The 15,502-nt window shown below is 37.4% G+C and overlaps 1 protein-coding gene across 2 annotated transcripts in view; it reads right to left on the bottom strand.

Annotated features, from left to right (window-relative positions):
• The window catches only part of T3dh (Type III alcohol dehydrogenase), a 175,307-nt gene extending 160,272 nt beyond the window's left edge, over positions 1 to 15,035 (bottom strand). The window contains exons 1-2 of one of the 2 annotated variants that reach the window (XM_090375207.1): positions 14,857 to 15,035; positions 975 to 1,012 (exon numbers count right to left, since the gene is read on the bottom strand). In XM_090375207.1, coding sequence (XP_090231333.1) covers positions 975 to 1,012; positions 14,857 to 14,909 — 91 coding nt within the window. In that variant the 5' untranslated portion in view covers positions 14,910 to 15,035. The remainder of the gene's footprint in view (positions 1 to 974; positions 1,013 to 14,856) is intronic. The other variant, XM_090375208.1, reaches the window with a different exon arrangement.
• Between the last annotated feature and the right edge of the window lie 467 nt (positions 15,036 to 15,502).

Below are 15,502 nucleotides of genomic sequence, written 5' to 3'. Positions count from 1 at the left end.
ATTGGGGCTGTTGTGTTACAAAATCGTCTTACAGGGCCCATTTACTTAAAATTGCTGCAAAACAAACTTCCACTACTATTGGAGGATGTTCCCTTGGCTACAAGGATTGGTATGTAGTTTCAGCATGATGGAGCTCCTGCACATTATACCTGTCTGGTGATACAATATCTAAATTGAACTTTCCCGGAACAATGGATTGGCCTTAGTGGTCCTGTTCATTGGTCACCAAGAACTCCAGACCTCACTCCATTAGATTTTTGTTTGTGGGGTGGATGAAAAGCATAGTATACAAAGAAAAGGTGAATACAAGAGAAGAATTGCTCACTTGCATTTTGGATACTGCTGCCCTCATAAAGGAAAGCCAACCTCAGAAGAGCAACACATCATATCACCACAAGAGTCGCAAAGTGCACCGAGGTTGGCAGTGGGATTTTTGAACATTTATCGTGAACTGTAAAAAAATTGTCAATTATTTGTGTTTTATATCATTCAAAAAGTCAATAAATACAAACAATAAGTTATTTATCGTTCTTTCATCTCTCATAATGGCTTTGGGCATGCCAGTTTCAAATAGCTGTGTCTCGGTATCCATGGAGAATTGGACACATGTTTATATGAATTTTCTTACTCAGAATAATCAATACTATAACCTCCCAAAATATTTACTATTCCTCCTGAATCACCCTGTATATGTTATGTCTTTATTCATGAGAATTTTCACTATTAGAGAAGGAACAATATCACCAGCAAAACATCTGTTACCTTATCTTACAAACAGTTCCCATACACTTCTTTTTGTGCCCAGGAATTGGTTTTTAATTAAATGCAAACACTGGTGGGCTAAAATATGACTGGAATGTCCAGCTTTTGTGTGTATAATAAAAATTAAATTACAATTTAAAATTTTATTTCAAATTAACACAAAATCAATCTTTTAAACTAGCTACAAAACAATAATTAAAAAAACAAAATACCAATATTAGAAGTGCTTGCATGAGCTGGACAACGACACCTGAAAACAAATAAAAAATTAAATTACAATCCACTAAATGTGTATTTTTTTTTCTTTTTTTTTTTTTTTTTTATGAGAACCCCAAACACGAGAGGTATTAGAACCTATAGTACTTAGTACCGTGCTTGGGTTGGAGGTTGAGAAGACGAAAGAAGATATTTGTTGACATTGGACTTGAACTTCTGTAGATTGTAATTTTCAGGAAATACATATGAAGGAAGGTTGTTCCAGAAAACGGCAGTTGAATGAATAAATGAGGAAGATGAAAAGTTGGTTCTGTGGGTTTGAAGGTGGACAGTAAATGGATGTTGGCTGGTGGCAGCACGTGTTCGGACTGTTTTGAAAGAGAGAGCGGGAATTATAGAAGCCAATTCAGAAGAACAGTGCCCATGGAAGTATCTGTAGAAGAGGCATGCAGCAGAAACAGTACGTCTATGAGAAAGCGAGTGGAGAGACTCTGTTAGAGATGAATCATTAATTAACCTAACTGCCCTCTTCTGAATGGAATCAAGAAGCCTGAGAGAGATTTTGGGGGCACCACCCCAGATGTGGGAACAATATTCCATGGCAGGGCGGATTTGCGATTTATACAGAGTGAGCAGCTGTTTGGAAGAAAAGTAACGCCGAGAGCAAAAGAGAAGACCAAGTTTTTTAGATGCAGAGGAAGCAATATTTGTAATGTGCTTGTGCCCAGAGAGATTAGAAGTCAGGGTAATCCCCAAAAGAGATATATCATTTTGCCTAGAAATCGGAGTGTCACTAAAGATAAGCATAGGAGCAGAAGAATCCTTTTTGCGAGATATAAGACAAGACTGAGTTTAGAAGGGTTGAAATCAACTAAGTTGTCTTTGCCCCACTGGAGAATTACTTGAAGATCGGCATTTAAGGAATTGGCAGCAGATTTTCGAGAAGTTGAAGCTGATTGAGCAGGACAAGGTTTCTCAAAATGGAAAGTTGAATGCAATGTGCTATCATCGGCAAAACTATGGATAGGATTTCCAGTCAATGGAAGAAGGTCATTGATATACAAGAGGAAAAGAGTAGGGGAAAGAACTGAACCTTGGGGAACACCGGCATTAGTGGAGTAGTTAGAAGACAGAGAGCCATCTACCATCACCCTCAGTGAGCGATTAGAGAGAAAACTGGATACTAAAAACAGTTGGCAAACCATAAGATGGAAGCTTGTTTAGAAGACCTTTATGTCAAACACGATCAAAAGCCTTTGAGATGTCAAGAGCAACTACTTGTGTTTCACCGAACCTTTCCATTGAATTAGTCCATAAATGGGTAACATAAGCCAGAATATCACCAGTGGATCGACACTGACGGAATCCATACTGGCGATCGTTGATCAGACGGAAGGTTTCTAGGTAGTTTAAGAGTTGCCGGTTAATTGATTTCTCCATTACTTTAGAAAGAGTAGAAGTAACTGAAATGGGACGATAATTGGATGGGAGGGATTTGTCACCCTTTTTAGGAACCGGCTGGATATGAGCAAATTTCCAAGCAGAAGGAAAAACACCTTTCGAATAAGAAAGTGAAAAAAGGCGACAAAGAATAGGATTAAGTTCAGGAGCACAGATTTTGAGAACAAGTGGAGAAATACCATCGGGACCTGGAGCTTTCTTAGCATCAAGATTCATCAAAATCCTTCTGATATCCTTTTGACGGAAGACCACAGAAGGCATTGAATGGAGCGTGTTAGGAATGGTGGGAGGTGTTTTACCAAGATCATTAATACATGAGCTGGAAGAAAAATGGGATGCTAGCAGGTCAGCTTTATCCTTGGCTGAAGTGACAACAGAACCAACTGGTTTGGACAGAGGTGGGAGCAGAGATGGGCAAAAGTTGCGGCCAATAGCTTTGGCAAGAGACCAGAATGCTCGGCTACCATTAGGGCAAGAAGCAAGTTTTCTACTCTTAGCCTGTTCAAACTCTAGTTTGGACTAATTAATAACTGCTTTACAATTGTTGCGAGCTTTGGTGTAGGCAGAAAATGAAACTGAAGAATTAGAAACAAGCCAATTACGATATGCAACATTCTTCTCTTGGACAGCCTTAGCACATTTGTTGGAGAACCAAGGTTTAGATAAAGGACGAGATTTTAAAGTGGAGTGTGGGATAAAGGATTCCATTCCTGCAAGAATAATTTCACTGACACGATCTGAGCAAACGTTGACATCAGAAGTTTTGAAACAGTAATCAGACCAAGGAAAAGAAGAAAAGAAGTCTCGCAGGTCATCCCATTTTGCATTCTTGTAATGCCAAACAATACGAGGTTGGGAATAGCCATGAGATAAAGGTTCCATTGGAGAAGAGACAATCACCAAGTTGTGATCTGAAGTGCCTAAAGGACCTCTCACTTCGACCTTGTACTTAGAAGGGTTGTTTGTGAGAAAAAGATCAAGCGTATTGGCTGTATGATTAGGATTGTCAGGTATTCTTGTAGGTAAATGAACAATCTGTGCTAGGTCATTAGTAATTGCAAAAGCCTCAGCATCTCGACTTGCTGGGTCGGTGTAACTAGAAAACGGAAGCCAGCTGGAGTTGTGAAAGTTAAAATCACCAAGGAAAATTACCTCACTGTTAGGAAAGTTGGACTGGAGAAAATCAAGTTGCAAAGAGAGGAAGTCAAAGAGCTCAAGTGATTAGTGGAGTTGGGAGAACGGTAGAGACAACAGATGAATTTGACACAATGAGGTAGAGAGATTTTAAGCCAGAGAAGATCAAAGAGAGGAGATTCCAAATTGCCAAGTCTCTGACAGGGAATATCAGAACGGACATATGCACAAGTACCACCTTTGAGGCGAAAGGAATCATACAGCAATTAATTTGGACATCTGAGATGAGCAGTAGTTGAATCAACTGATAACTGAGATTCAGTCAGAAAAAGTACATGGGGTTTGGAAGACTGCAAGTGGAAATGGACATTGTTGAGATTGGAATTGAGACTACGTATATTTGTGAAATGAATTAGGAAGTCCTTGGGAGGTTTAGATCTTTTTGCAGATAAGCTTGCTCTATTATTTTGACAATTCATGGTGTATTCAATAGTAAGAAAGAGTGGGTGGGACATGCTGTATGAAGTAATGAAATTTTTGGATATGGCATACATGTGGTAAGAATATACCCAGATCCTTGACATAACGTGGCCTCGACAATGCTCCCCGCATACACACTACTCGGACTCCCTCCAGTCACTATCTGGCAGAGTAGAGGTAGCAAGATTATACACTAGCTGATCCAGAAGCCTCCTACAGAGTTACCAATAGGTTTGGTCCGGTGTACTATCTAGCGGCCGGCCTGCGAACACCGTTTTAGAGCTGTACACTCGAAATGTAAGGAATATTGGATCTCGCCACGACATTCGTCATAACCTCAAAAATCATCAATCATACTGCATGATGGAAGAGATGGGGAAGGGTTGGCCGGAACTCAGCTCTAGAGACTAAACATGGGTTCCACCACTTCAAGCCTCCAATAAGCAAAGTGGTGGTATTTCACCGGTTGATGAGAGTCATCTACCACCTAGTATATACATATTTTAATTATTTTATTATTATTATTTACAAAAATTACATTCTTTCTGCTTTAACTGAAGATGACATTTGTCTTTAAAATAAAACGTTTTACCAGTATGCTACAAGCATCTACCCTTCCAGGTGGAAATAACAGACTTGCTAGGAACATGACTGTTGTCTCTATAGGAATACTGCTGTATACTTAGGGCATGAGCTGGGTAATGACAGCTGTATGGTTATTATTATTACAAAATTATTGTTATTATTAGCCATATGGTGCAAGGAATCCTGATGCTTATGCTTCACCAGCCAAAAAAAAATTCCCAGGTTGTCCTGAGAGAGAAAGAGAGTCAAAAGTAGAAGGGAATCACCAAGAGAAGAATGATGATATCCAGCTAAGGACCCTGGGTGTGCCAAGCCCATACTCACCAGATGTGAGCCCATGGTGTTAGAAGCTAAATGCAAAATAACTACATAAAGCCAAATGCAAATTATCTGTGATAAAATAGCAATTACTATTTCACTATTGTTTTTTATAAAAAAGAAAAATATTGATAAGTAGTAACCAAATATCTAAGATGGGGCTGGATGGGATCTATTACATTAAACCCACATCAATAAAAGGCAGATACATTAAAGCCGGCAACAAAACAGATAGCCAAACCTTTAGATACAATTGCGAGAGCATTCTTGGATTCTGGGGAGGTCTCTACGGACCGGACTGGAGATATGAGAATATATCCCTAATTCACAAAGTAGGATCAAAAGGTGAAATGGGTAAAAACAGACCTATTAGCTTGAATTCTCTTTCAGGGAAATAATGGAGTCACTGGTAAAAGAAGTAATGCTGGACCATCTAGGGAGGAATACAATTATACTGCAGTCACAGCATGGATTTGTTAGGTCTGACAATCCTGTCTGACCAATCTGATTGGATACTATGGTGCAGTAACAAAGGAACTGGTTGCAAAAAATAACTTTAACATCATGTACTCTGATTTCAGAAACGTTTTTGATTCTGTTCCACATAAAAGACTGCTGTACAAATTGGAGCAGAGTGGCATTAGGAGAAAATTACTGCTATAGATAAAAGGTTGATTGAGCAGGAGAAAAAGTGGTTATCAAGAGACACTGTTCTTCTTGGACTAATCTTATTAGTGGAGTCCTCCATCTTCAGTTTTCAGAGCTGGGTCCATTGTTGTTTTCTATATTTATTAGTGATACTTATGAAGGCATTTCAGGTTTAATGTCTAAGTTTTCGGATGAAGGTTGGCACGGTAGTTAATAAAAGTAATAAGGTTATGCTAAAGCAACAAGATCTAGACAAACTAGGTATATGGGATCAGAATTGGCAATTGAAGTTCAGTATTGACAAATGAAAAGTACTTCATATGGGGATCAGTAATCCCAGACTGTCCAGTAATCCTCAGACTGGTACCACACAGGTGGTACCAGACTGAGGGAAGTGGAGATTGAAAAAGACTTGGGGGTAAATGTGCAGTCAGATCTCTGAGCAGTGGACACTGGTTGCCATGGGGTTTTGTGAATTATATACAGGAACTTTCTAATAGTACTTAAGCCACATCTTAAGTACTTCATTCAGGTCTGAAGACCTCGTTATAAGAAAGATGTGGATCTACTGAAACAGGTGGAGAGAAGAGGAACGAGATTAGTGAGAGGAACAAAAGGGTATCTTACCAGGAAAAGCTTTAGTTCTGCAAACTGCAGTGCCTGGGAAGAAGGCACCTGTGAGAAGTCTGACTGAGGTGTTTAAGGCTTTGAATGGATTGTGTAAGCTCAATGCTGATGGAATCCTTCTCTTGAGAGAGATACAAATTCAAACTGAGGAAGGATGGCTACAGGGTAGATGTGTGGATATATGCTTTCAGCCAGCTGGTGGTCGATTGTTGGGACAAACTCCCATTTGGTGTTGTAGAGGAGTGTAGGTTGAATACATTCACGGAATAACTAGACAAACTGTTAGAAGGAATGAACAGGTGATATGGAAAGTTTTGGCTTTTTTTTTTTCACTGATGCTGTATGAACTTACCATCTTGTATCATTTGACACTATTAATACTAATATGGAAGATATACTGGTCGTTATAATCACTACGGTGATTCACTTTTAAATTTTTTTGCCACAGATTTTTGATATTCCTGGTTACCATGACCTCCCCCACCTCAGAGTACTTTTACTGTGAATATGCCAGGATACTGCTGCCCTCTGACACCCTCACAAAAGAATCAACTTCTCTTCTTTATTTATCCCTTAAACTTCTGTTTCCTGGAACAACCTCCCTTCACATGCATTTCCTAGAAATTACAATCTACAGAAATTCAAGTATAATGTCTAAAAGTATTTTCTTTCATCATCTCAACCTTCAGCCCATGCATGGTACTAGGTATCTACAGGTTCCCTTTCATGTTTGGGGCTTGCACAAAAAAAAAAAAAAAGAGAGAAGTAGAAAGTACAATTTAAAATAAAAAAATATAAGCAGTGACGGCACCTAAAAACCATCATCCACAGCATTCACTGAATCTGTCTCTGTATACAATGAATAAATGGCTGAAAAACTGCACCCATGCTCATTTTGGTGATTGCAGAGAAGTGTTTTGTGATTTTGACTGAAAAGCTGCTTCTTGTGTGTGTGTTCCCTGTTAAATTAATAACTTAATGTTTTTTGTTTTTTTGACTATTAACGTTTTTGCATTTTTGAATAAAAAACAAAATACTGTATATGTTTAAATTTTTTTTTTTATAAAGAAATGCTGTTGGCATTATGAAATTCGTGATTTTAGGGTAATAATAATGAATAAAATATCAATTTTGGCAAGAAAGAATAATAAAAAATCAGGCACACGTTAATGGAAAAACAAGGGCAACTAGAGTCAGTTTTTAAAAAAAGGTTTTATTACATGTACAAAACCATTAATATTTTCATTTTATAAAAGAATACAACAATACATGGAACAAAACAATACACTACAAATTTGTTAATCAAAAGAAAGTAAAACAGATTTACAATGTCTGGGCATAGCACATGATGTTTTTTTAGATCTATCTGGAAGTATATTTTGATACCATAATCTAATAATTATCTTCATTGAATCACATTTTGTATGAGGGTTTTTTTTTTCCCATTAACTATTTTTTTAAATTGCACCCTGATTTTCTGAGATTCAAATCTGGTGAATTACCAGGCCAAGGTAATGTTTTAATATTTTGAATAACAAAAAGTTCTTAAAACTCTTTGCTTGATAATACAGGGCAGAGTAATTTTTAAAAATGAATTCTCTGTTTTCGAATAGATCTCTTGGTGAGGATATCATTTGAGAAGAAGGCGTGTCTTTATACATAATGGCACTGCATTCACAGAGCTGTAAAAGAACTTCAATTCCCCACACCATTAGCTATAAAAATTCCCCAAACCATTACAATGGCCAAAACTTTATGGTCTTACTCGTACAATAAGCAAGCAAAGATTCACTGCAAATACAAGAAACTCATAGCAACTACTGCCACTCAAATTAATTTCTGATTCACTAAACAAAACTTTCTGAATCTCTTCTAAAGAACAATGGTAGTGTTGTTTAGTGCACATAATGAATGTGTGCTGCAACTGTTTAGTGAAAATTGGCATCATAATTAATTAGATTCACAGAGCCACTCAAATTAATTTCTGATTCACTAAACAAAACTTTCTGCATCTCTTCTAAAGAACAATGGTAGTGTTGTTTAGTGCACATAATGGATGTGTGCTGCAACTGTTTAGTGAAAATTGGCATCATAATTAATTAGATTACCCATTTCCTTTGACCTTCTCCTTATATTTACATATTCTTATTCCATTTATTTCCTTCTACTGTTTGCCAAGACTTTCAAAACAAGTGAATCAGTCTTGAGCACAGATGTGATTAAGTGATTATCTGTTCTTAAAGCTGATGTGCTTTGTTTTTTCTCCCTTAATCTTCCACTGAAAGTTTCTCTCAATTCTACTATTTCCTTTAATTTCCACCCAACTGCTACTTTCTGTACACCAACAATTTCTGTGTTCATTTTTCTACACTCCTTCAGATTCTTAATTTTACTATCTTTCTTAGGTAACATCAATTTCTCACATTTTCACTAGTTCTGATGCACTAAATCGGGGGGTGGGCTGTCCTGAAGGTGCCAGGGGTGCACTGCACCTTGGTGTCAATGTTCAAGGGGCATCTGAAAACCTGAAACTGACATACACACCTGAAAAAAATTTTAAATGTCATATTTTTCTGAACATGACCAAGATACTGAACTTTGGTTGCTGTGTGCATAATGCTTGTCTACTCTAAAATTTACTGCATTTGAATTATAGGTGGACTCCAGCTTTTTTCCAGAAAATTTCCAGAAACACTGTTCACAGTACATGTCTAGGAAATTGTGCTGAACTCATTCATTTATTCTATCTATGAATGGAATTTTGAGGAATAGCTAATACTCAAAATTAGTATAGGAAATTGTGCAGGACTCATTAATTTATTCTATTTATGAATGGAATTTTGAGGAGAAGCTAATCCTCAAAATTAGTATTGAACCCCAGGGGCTCACATCTGGTGAGTTGGGCTTACCACACCAAGGATATTGAGCTCGATATCGTCATTCTTCTCTTTCTTGGTGATTCCTTTTTATTTCTAACTCTTGTTTCCTCTCTCTCTCCCTCTCTGTGAGGGTAATTCAGAAATTTTTTTTTTAGCTGGTGCAGCATAAGCCTCAGGATTCCTTGCACCATACAGCTAATAATAATAATAATAATATTGTTACCAGTTTCAATATTTCTAAAATTTTCAGCGATATTTCAATAAGAAAATTAAGAAGAATAAACATTATTTAATTTTTTACTATATTATTGTATTCTTCTTTGTTATGTAAGCTGGTCTGTAACCAAATTACAAAGGAGGTTAGGCAGGCGAAGGCAAATTACGAGAAATATTTGGCAAAAGATGCAAAGAAAAACAGCAAAGAGTTCTTTACTTATGTAAACTCTAGGTTCTTTACTTATATAAATTCAGGGAGGGAAATGCCAGAGGTGTATTCAACTCGGGCAGTAAGCTAGATAATCTTGTAATAACTGAGAGTAAAGTGGAGGAGAAATTGTTGAAGATAAACACAAGAAAGGCACCTGGGGTGGATGGAATCTATCCAGTTATATTAAAGGAGGCGGCAAAGTAAGTAAGCAAACCAAAAGCCATAATTATGAGAGCTTCCCTGGACTCAGGGGAGGTACCCATGGACTGGAGATGTGCAAATGTGACCCCAATCCACAAAGGAGGATCAAAGGAAGACACAGGTAATTACAGACCTGTTAGTTTAACTTCTGTTCCAGGGAAATTAATGGAGGCACTGGTTAAAGAAGCATTGCATGATCATCTACACAAGACTTCGGTTATAGCTCGGACACAGCATGGGTTTCCTAAGGGGAAGTCTTGTCCAACTAATTTGATTGAATACTATGATGTAGTCACAAAGGAACTGGATGCAAAGAATAACTTTCATATCATATATTTGGATCTTAAAAAAGCCTTTGATACTGTTGCACATGGAAGACTACTGCACAAATTGGAGCAGAGTGGCACTGGAGGCAAATTGCTGCTAGGGATAAAGGGATGGTTGAGTGGGAGAAGACAGAGAGTGGTAATCAATGGACACTGCTCTTCGTGGACTAATGTTATTAGTGGAGTCCCTCAGGGTTCAGTGTTGGGTCCATTGCTGTTTTCTGTATTTATAAATGATATTGATGATGGTATATCAAACTTAATGTCCAAGTTTGCAGACAATGCGAAGGTTGTCAGAGTTGTTAATGACTCTAATGACAGTATACTGCTTCAACAGGATCTAGAAAAGTTGAGCAGATGGGCTGAGAGGTGGCAAATGAAATTTAACATTGACAAATGTAAAATACTACATATGGGAAGCAGTAATCCCAGAGTAATGTATCAACTCTGTGGTGCCACACTGACAGTGGTAGAGATGAAAAGGACCTGGGGGTAATTGTGCAGGCAGATATGAAGTTTTCTGAGCAGTGCAGACGGTCTGCAAGAGTAGCTCATGGTGTCTTGTCAATGATATACAGCAATTTTTCTAGCAGGGATAAGGAAGTGATTATCCCCTTGTATAAGGCAATGGTCAGGCCACACCTTGAGTACTGTATACAAGTTTGGAGGCCTCATTTGAAGAAGAATGTAGAGCTGTTGGAACGAGTACAGAGACGGGCAACAAGATTAGTGAATGGAACAAAGGGTTGCTCTTACAAAGAAAGGCTTAAGTTTTGCAAATTACAGTGTCTGGAGACTACGCACCTGTGAGGTGATCTGATTGAAGTGTATAACGCTTTCGATGGTTTGAGCATGCTCAATGCGGATGAGAACCTTCCTCTTGCTCAGAATAATTGCCTGAGAGGGCATAAATTCAAATTGAGGAAAGACGGTTGTAGGATAGATGTACGAAAGTTTGCCTTTAGCCAGTGGGTGGTTGATTGGTGGAACAAACTTCCATCTGTCGTTGTAGAAGTTGATAGCCTCTAATGCATTAGGGCAAAAGCCTCAAGCTGCGAAAGAGATTAGACTATGTCTATGTATGATATAAGTTAAGACACTAATGTAATTAGGGCTAAAGCCTCAAGCTGCGAAGTTGATAGCTTAAATAGATTCAAGGCAGAACTTGACAAACATTTGGACGAGTGGATGGGTGAAATAAGGAGTTTTTTTTGTTTCTTTTTTTTTTGGCTGATGCTATATAAGCTTGCTTTCTTGCATCATGTGCCTTTGCTAATGCTAATATAATTTATATGTATAAACATAATACTTTTGTATGTATAACCTTTACTTCATTGTTTCTTTTCTAATTAATTTTTAATTTATACTTTATATTAGTTGTGATTATGTAAATATTGTTGTCAATAATTGTAAATGTATTACCTTTGTTATTAATTATCATCATATGAATAAAAGTACAACAAAATATATAAATATATTTGAGAGGTAGCTAATTGCAATTCTGCACCCCGGTACAATGTTCCCCAGGAACGCAACTGGATAAATTAGTCACAAAATTACAGCATTGCTCTTGAAAACAGTACTGCTCCCTACTAGTGACAGTTCCAGATTTTTTTGAAGGAAAAGGGGGGGAGGGAAGCTAAACCACTATTTGGGGTAAACATTGAGCTTTAATGATTATGTAGCAGTAAAAAACCCACATTAGCTTTATCATGGAGAGGGGACTACAGCCCATTCAATGCTATCTGAATGCTACTTCCTACAATAGCTCAGAACAGTCTTCCAATGCACACAACTCAGCTTGGACTAGCACAAAAGTACAAGATTAAATTATGGAATTTGCTTAACAATGAATATATGTCCCACCTACACCCTACATCAGGACCATACAAAAAGGGTGGGAACTGCTGGAAGGGATGCTTCCCTCTTAACCATTCACTTTGATACCTAGGCACCACTGCCCAGTATTGCCCTTTAAGTGACCTAAGGTCTTGAGACTAAGGCTGGATTTATTGAGGTGCAATTTCTCCACAGGCCTCAAGTGTTATGGGGAGCCCTCGAATAATGCAATTACTATTGGTCCAGAGCTCCTGCCCTATATTATTGGCACCTAAAAATATATGCATTTGGTTCCAGACTACGTAATTCTAATGTTGATATTATGGCAATTATTATTAGCCATACAGTGCAAGGAAGCCTGAGGCATATGCTGCACCAGCCAAAAAAAAATTCCGAGTAACTCTGAGATAGATAGGCAGAGACAGAAGTAGAGGAGAATCACCAAGAAAGAGAAGAATGATAATATCCACCTCAGGGCCCTGGGTGTGCCAAGCCCATACTCACCAGATGTGAGTGCCTGTGATTAGTAATATACGCCTGATTTTTTTCTCCCAAAATTAATACTTTTTTTTTTCCTATATAATACAAATTAACCCCAGGAGTTCACATCTGGTGAGTTTGGGCTTGCCACACCCAGGATCCTGAGCTGGATATCATCATTCGTCTCTTTCTTGATGATTCCCTTCTACTTCTGACTCTCTCTCTCTCTCTCTTGGGGTAATTCAGAAATTTGTTTTAGCTGGTGCACCATAAGCCTCAGGCTTCCTTGCACCATATCTTCTTCTTCTTCTTCCAGTCACATAGTTCCCTGAGGAGCTGTTGTGGCTACCAACAAATTCCTCCAACGGCATCGAAAAGCATCATGCCCAGAAGTTCACTGATCCCATCGTTCCACCTAGTTGCAGGTCTTACTCCGCACCTCTTGCCCTCGGTTATTCCTTCCATTATATTCTTCAACAGAAAGTTTTCCCTTCTTACCATATGACCAAAAAACTTGAGTTTTCTTTTGTTGATGCTATGAAGAAGAATTTTAGGCTGCCAATTTTATTCAATACGCACTCATTTGTTCTTCGATCCAAGTAAGATTACACAGTATTCTCCTGTAGCACCACATTTCAAATGCCTCAATTTTCTTCCTATCAACTCTTTTCAGATTCATTAACCTTCTTTTCATTAGCCTTCACATCCATAAATGGCAACTGAAAAAATTAACGAATCAATGATTCTCTGTTTCTTCTTTAGGGGCAGGTCATGATCTCTCCATAATTTTATCGGATCAGCGACTAACGATTTAGTAATTTCCTGTTGTCTCTTTACATTGTTTCAGCAGTCACTATTTTTATTCATTCTTGATCCTAAGTAATCAAATTCATCAACTTCTTCGATATCTTGCCCATTAACCTTCACTTTACTGGAACCGAGATTATCACCAATCACCATAATTTTAGTTTTACACACATTTAGAAAAAATCCTTTTTTCTTACATGCTTCACATACTCTCCTCAGAGTTTCTTAAGATGATCCTTAGAATTACAAATTAGCACAGTATCATCTGCATAACGAAGGTTGTTTATCTTCAGTCCTCCAATTTTGATGCCAGTCTCTAAATCTTCCAAAGCTTCACGCATGATATCTTCAGCATAAAGATTAAAAAGGTGAGGTGACAAAATATAACCCTGCCTGACACCGTTAAATACTGTGAAAAAGTCCGTGTTTCCCATGTTTGTTCTCACAGTTCCTTCCTGTTCCTGGTACAGTAGCTTAATTGGCTGAATTATGTGGATTGGGAAACCCATAATAGTCATCGTTTCTCATGTTGAACACAATCAAATGCTTCTGCATAATCTATAAAACACAAAACAACTGGAATATTGAATTCTTTGCATTTTTCAATAATAAGTCGTATACTTAAGATCTGATTGCTCTTCTGGCATTTCTTCTTCGTTTTCTTGAGATTCTGTTTAATATGATTTTAAGAAGAATCTTGCTAGCATGAGAAATTAGGCTAATAGTCCTATAATTTGAGCAAATTTTCAGATCTCCTTTTTTTGGTAAGGCCATGCTCTGTTTCCCAAACTTTTACAATTATTTTATAAAAAAACTCAGTGCCCTTCACACCTGTAGCTTTAATCAATTCCATCAATTCAGGTCACTTGCCATACGTTAGTTCTCTAATGCTTTTTTGACTTCTTCCTTCAGTGGTACTGGTTCATGATCGCACTCTTGAAAAGGGGGTGGAAGGTCATTAGTGCCAGCTGGTGCTCGGAAGAGCTGCTCAAAGTATTCTTTCCACCTTCCTTTTATTGTGTTCTCCTCTGTTAAAATTTCCCGTTTGGAGTTTATTATTACTACTTAACCACATGGTGCATGGAAGCCTGAGGCTTATGCTGCACCAGCCAAAAGAAATCCCAGAGTTACCCTGGGAGAGAGAAGTAGAAGGGAATCACCAAGAAGAGAAGAATAACGATATCCAGCTCAGGACCCTGGGTGTGCCAAGCCCATACTCACCAGATGTGAGTATGGGCTTGGCACACCCAGAGGTGAAACCTTAATTACATTAAGTTTTATTCTGAAATTTTATCTTAAGGCCTTAATTACATCATACATCTTTTTAGTGTTGTTTCGTTTGTAGCACCGTATAGGTAATAATAATAATACTGTAATACTAAGAATACAAATTTTGCAATAGCCATAGCATCTTGTTCTAGTTGCGTTTCTGAACAAAAAAAAAAAAAAAAAAGAAAAAATGGGAAGACCACCGTAGCTGTGATTCTTGAGGGATCTGATTAATAAAATTTCTCGATTTTATAAGTCTTTGTTTTGTTAGGGAAGGAAGTCTTTTTTTTTTTTTTTTTGTTTGTTTGTTTATCAAGATGCCAAGGTGACTGCATCGTTACATGAAACTTCAGTTTTGTCTTATTCATAACAAAAATAAAAACTGGGTAATCCTTACGATGCCCCAGAAACATAATGCATCAGTCGCAGTATCCGATCGCGAACAGTCATTTTCTTTAAAATATCCAATATTTCCTGTTACTACTTTTTAAAAAGGCTGGTTATTTTTATCAGCTTAGTCATTCAAACAATTATACTGGATTAATCACATAAATAATAGTAAAGTCTGGCTCGCGTTTCACTTCCTTGAGAATATATATCCCATGAAATATTGAAACTACTCGCCAATATGTGATAAAAACCACGTGTCTAGAATAGAGGTGGGCAACCTTTATAAATGGCGAGCCAAATAAAATGTCTATGAGGTATACGCGGGCCAAATTATTTTCTTTTAGCTTTCTGCAATTTTTAGAATTATTCAAATGGTGTATAATGAAAATATTGTCATAAACAGTTTTGTGTTATTTATTGTAATATTTATACATATTCGTAAATATAATCAATTTTATTAATAAGAAAAACGAAATACAAATGCAAGACGAAATTATACAGTAGTAACAAAATATAAATACAAATCCAGTAACAAAAAAACAAGGGCACTATTTTCTTTTATATACGGTTAATGAGAGATTTGATACTGTTTATTTTTATCAGTGAATCGATATTTGAATTAGCATTAGTAGAGGCATACGATGCAAGAAAAC

Source organism: Mastigoproctus giganteus, chromosome 6 (assembly GCF_048544385.1).
Source record: "Mastigoproctus giganteus isolate SK-2022 chromosome 6, ASM4854438v1, whole genome shotgun sequence".
NCBI classification, from domain to species: Eukaryota; Metazoa; Arthropoda; class Arachnida; order Uropygi; family Thelyphonidae; genus Mastigoproctus; species Mastigoproctus giganteus.
Note: the sequence above shows the minus strand (reverse complement) of the source record. Positions and strands in the feature narration are given on the sequence as shown.